This window comes from Triticum urartu, chromosome 7A (assembly GCF_056163025.1).
Source record: "Triticum urartu cultivar PI428250 chromosome 7A, HENAU_Tu73, whole genome shotgun sequence".
Lineage (NCBI taxonomy): Eukaryota > Viridiplantae > Streptophyta > Magnoliopsida > Poales > Poaceae > Triticum > Triticum urartu.
Genome location: NC_141879.1, coordinates 736,795,281 through 736,797,623, shown reverse-complemented (window position 1 = coordinate 736,797,623; position 2,343 = coordinate 736,795,281). Strand labels below are relative to the sequence as shown.

Here is a 2,343-nt window from a genome sequence, read left to right as displayed (position 1 = left end):
GTCTACTCGCAACTGACGCACCATGACTCCATGTGTTGTCAAATCTTGTTTTAAGATTATACTAGCAAACATGCATGTGCGTTGTCATGGGAGAAACAAAGTATGCCACACCCCTGGTGAGCTTGGCACTTTTCCTCTTTGTACTATCGTCACATTCTAGCATGCACAGAGTATAATGTAAATATCGCTAAGAACAATTTATAACTGGGGATTCAAAAGAAAACGAAGAACAATTTCAAAGCGGCGAGTTTGGTCAGTTGCCGTGCTCCTCCACCGTGCATGTTATATTGCTAACCAATTTTACGTCAATATGTTTATGCACGCCACACGCCGCACCCTCAAATCATAATGCAGACACATGCGCATTTAGATTAATTACCACGTCCATTTATTCATTCTTTTAATTTCAATTCTATTTGAGCCCATTCATTTAATCAGGTTCCTCTCTCTGCCATCGACCCATGCAGCCATATAATTCTTTTCTTTCCTGTGCTTACTAAAGCGGAATTTATTCCTTTCCTTCCTACAGGTTCGTAATAGCCACATTTAGTCCTTCTTTTAATTTAAATTACTTCTTTTACCTGTGCCCGATCTTTTGTTCATCCAATTTATTTATTCACATCCTTGTTTATTGATTCTCGAGGAGGCTCCTTGCTTTTGGAGGCAACTCACGGAAGCATTTAAATTGGCGAGAATTTGTGTAAGAGGCAAGGCGAAATTAATTATCTCACTCAGTCACATTTTTTGGCCCAAAAAAAGGCGGCGGGGACGGACGGACCGAGCACAAGCGAAAGCTAATACTTATGGCTAGGCAGCCAGGCTTTTTTAGGGCAAGCTTCAAGCACAGGTGAGCAGCTCAATTTTCTAGCAACGCGTAGGTGCAACGACGGGCGCACAAAAAATAAGGACAACTTGGATACAAAATATAATATAGATAAACGGACAAAAAAAAAGGAGAAATGCACCTCTCTTTATTAGTAGTTATAGATTTTTGAGATTTTTATAATGAAAAATAACATTTTTAAAAAAGTACACAAGTACATATATGGAGCGGATTATTAGGCAAAGGGCCTCTGTTTGTAGCAGTCCAGGTTGTCACCGTAGCCGATACCAAAGATGTTGCAGTAGCGTTTGTAAAATCCGATTCGATCCTCAACACGTTCATCATACCCGTGAAAGCACTCGATCCCGCCATTGATGATGTTGGTGATCACGCCGAACCCAGGCACCCGCCCCGCAGCACGGTCCGTCGCCGACGGGTTCCATTGTCCTGTGATCACTGCATGGCTCGATGGCTTGGGCGGTTGCTCCGCCATCCAGAACCACATCGCCGTCTCAAAAGACACGGTTGGATTCACGACCACCAAGTTCGGGTTGCCCAACAGGTCAGCCCCAATGGCCCGTCCTGCCTGCCCGTAGTTGTAGTTGTGAGTTAGCTGGATGGGCCCGCGGCCATAGTAGCGCCTTCGAGGGGCACATGGCCACTGCTCGCTTGGGGTGCAGTAGCTGGAGGTGGTGCGCTCGTGCTTGTAGCAGTAGCCCCATGTGTAGGGCCCATTCGGGGCTGTGGGCCATCCGCCAGTGGTCTCATGGGAGGTCTGCGCTAGGAAGGCAGCTATCTCGCGCTTCCGGGTGGCGATGCCACCAGTGGTACCAAAGCCAGGGAAGGCAGCGGCGGCAGCGATGAAGGCGTCATATGTGTAGAAGCCCTTGGCCTGGCATGCTGGGTCATTACGGTGGAGGAGAATTTGGTTGAAAAGGGAGCGGGAGACGATGGAGGACACACCACCGAAGGGGTAGGGTGTGACAGGCGTGCTGCCGCAGCCAGAGCAATGGCTCTGGCAACCATCGCCACAGTATTCCGGTGTGGAGCCGCACCAGCCGAAGTGGCTACAACAGAGGCAGTTTGGGCATGTCGCCCCGCCAGCCTGCGAGCCGCACTGCACAGCGCGTGCACATGCGATAACCATGGCCGCCGTGGCTAGCACTGCTACCACTGCGAGCGGTCTCATTGTATGCCGTGGCAACTGTAGCGTTGCACTTACAGTTGTAGTGGTGTTTCTGTGTCTGAAGCCATGGGAGTGCATGTATTTATATATCTTTCTCGCTGAAAGAACTAGGTAGCAGATTTGTCTCCTCCTTACTGCCTTCTTTCTCGGAGGCTTAGTTAAAAAATAATAATTGCCGGAGGCTTAGATCCGATCGAGTCTGGTGACTTGATCGAGAGCGACCGTGTGCTTGTATACATGCATGTGGAATTTACGTTGATATGTATATAGATGACGCAGGGTGTTCAAGGACGGATGTCCATGGAATGCAATTCTCCTGTTTCGTATAAAAAAT

The 2,343-nt window shown here is 48.3% G+C and overlaps 1 protein-coding gene across 3 annotated transcripts; it reads right to left on the bottom strand.

Moving 5' to 3' along the window:
• Positions 1–1,058: 1,058 nt before the first annotated feature.
• On the bottom strand, positions 1,059–2,012 carry LOC147962486 (26 kDa endochitinase 2-like). Of its 3 annotated transcripts, none has more exons than XM_087534032.1 (2): positions 1,951–2,012; positions 1,059–1,791 (listed from the first exon to the last, which is right to left on the bottom strand). In XM_087534032.1, exons 1-2 carry the CDS (start codon positions 2,010–2,012, stop codon positions 1,059–1,061), a joined length of 795 nt encoding a protein of 264 aa, XP_087390158.1. The 3 variants fall into 3 exon arrangements, with proteins under 3 accessions (XP_087390158.1, XP_087390157.1, XP_087390160.1); XM_087534031.1 differs by having other exon boundaries at positions 1,059–1,810; positions 1,967–2,012; XM_087534034.1 differs by having other exon boundaries at positions 1,059–1,985.
• Positions 2,013–2,343: the final 331 nt, after the last annotated feature.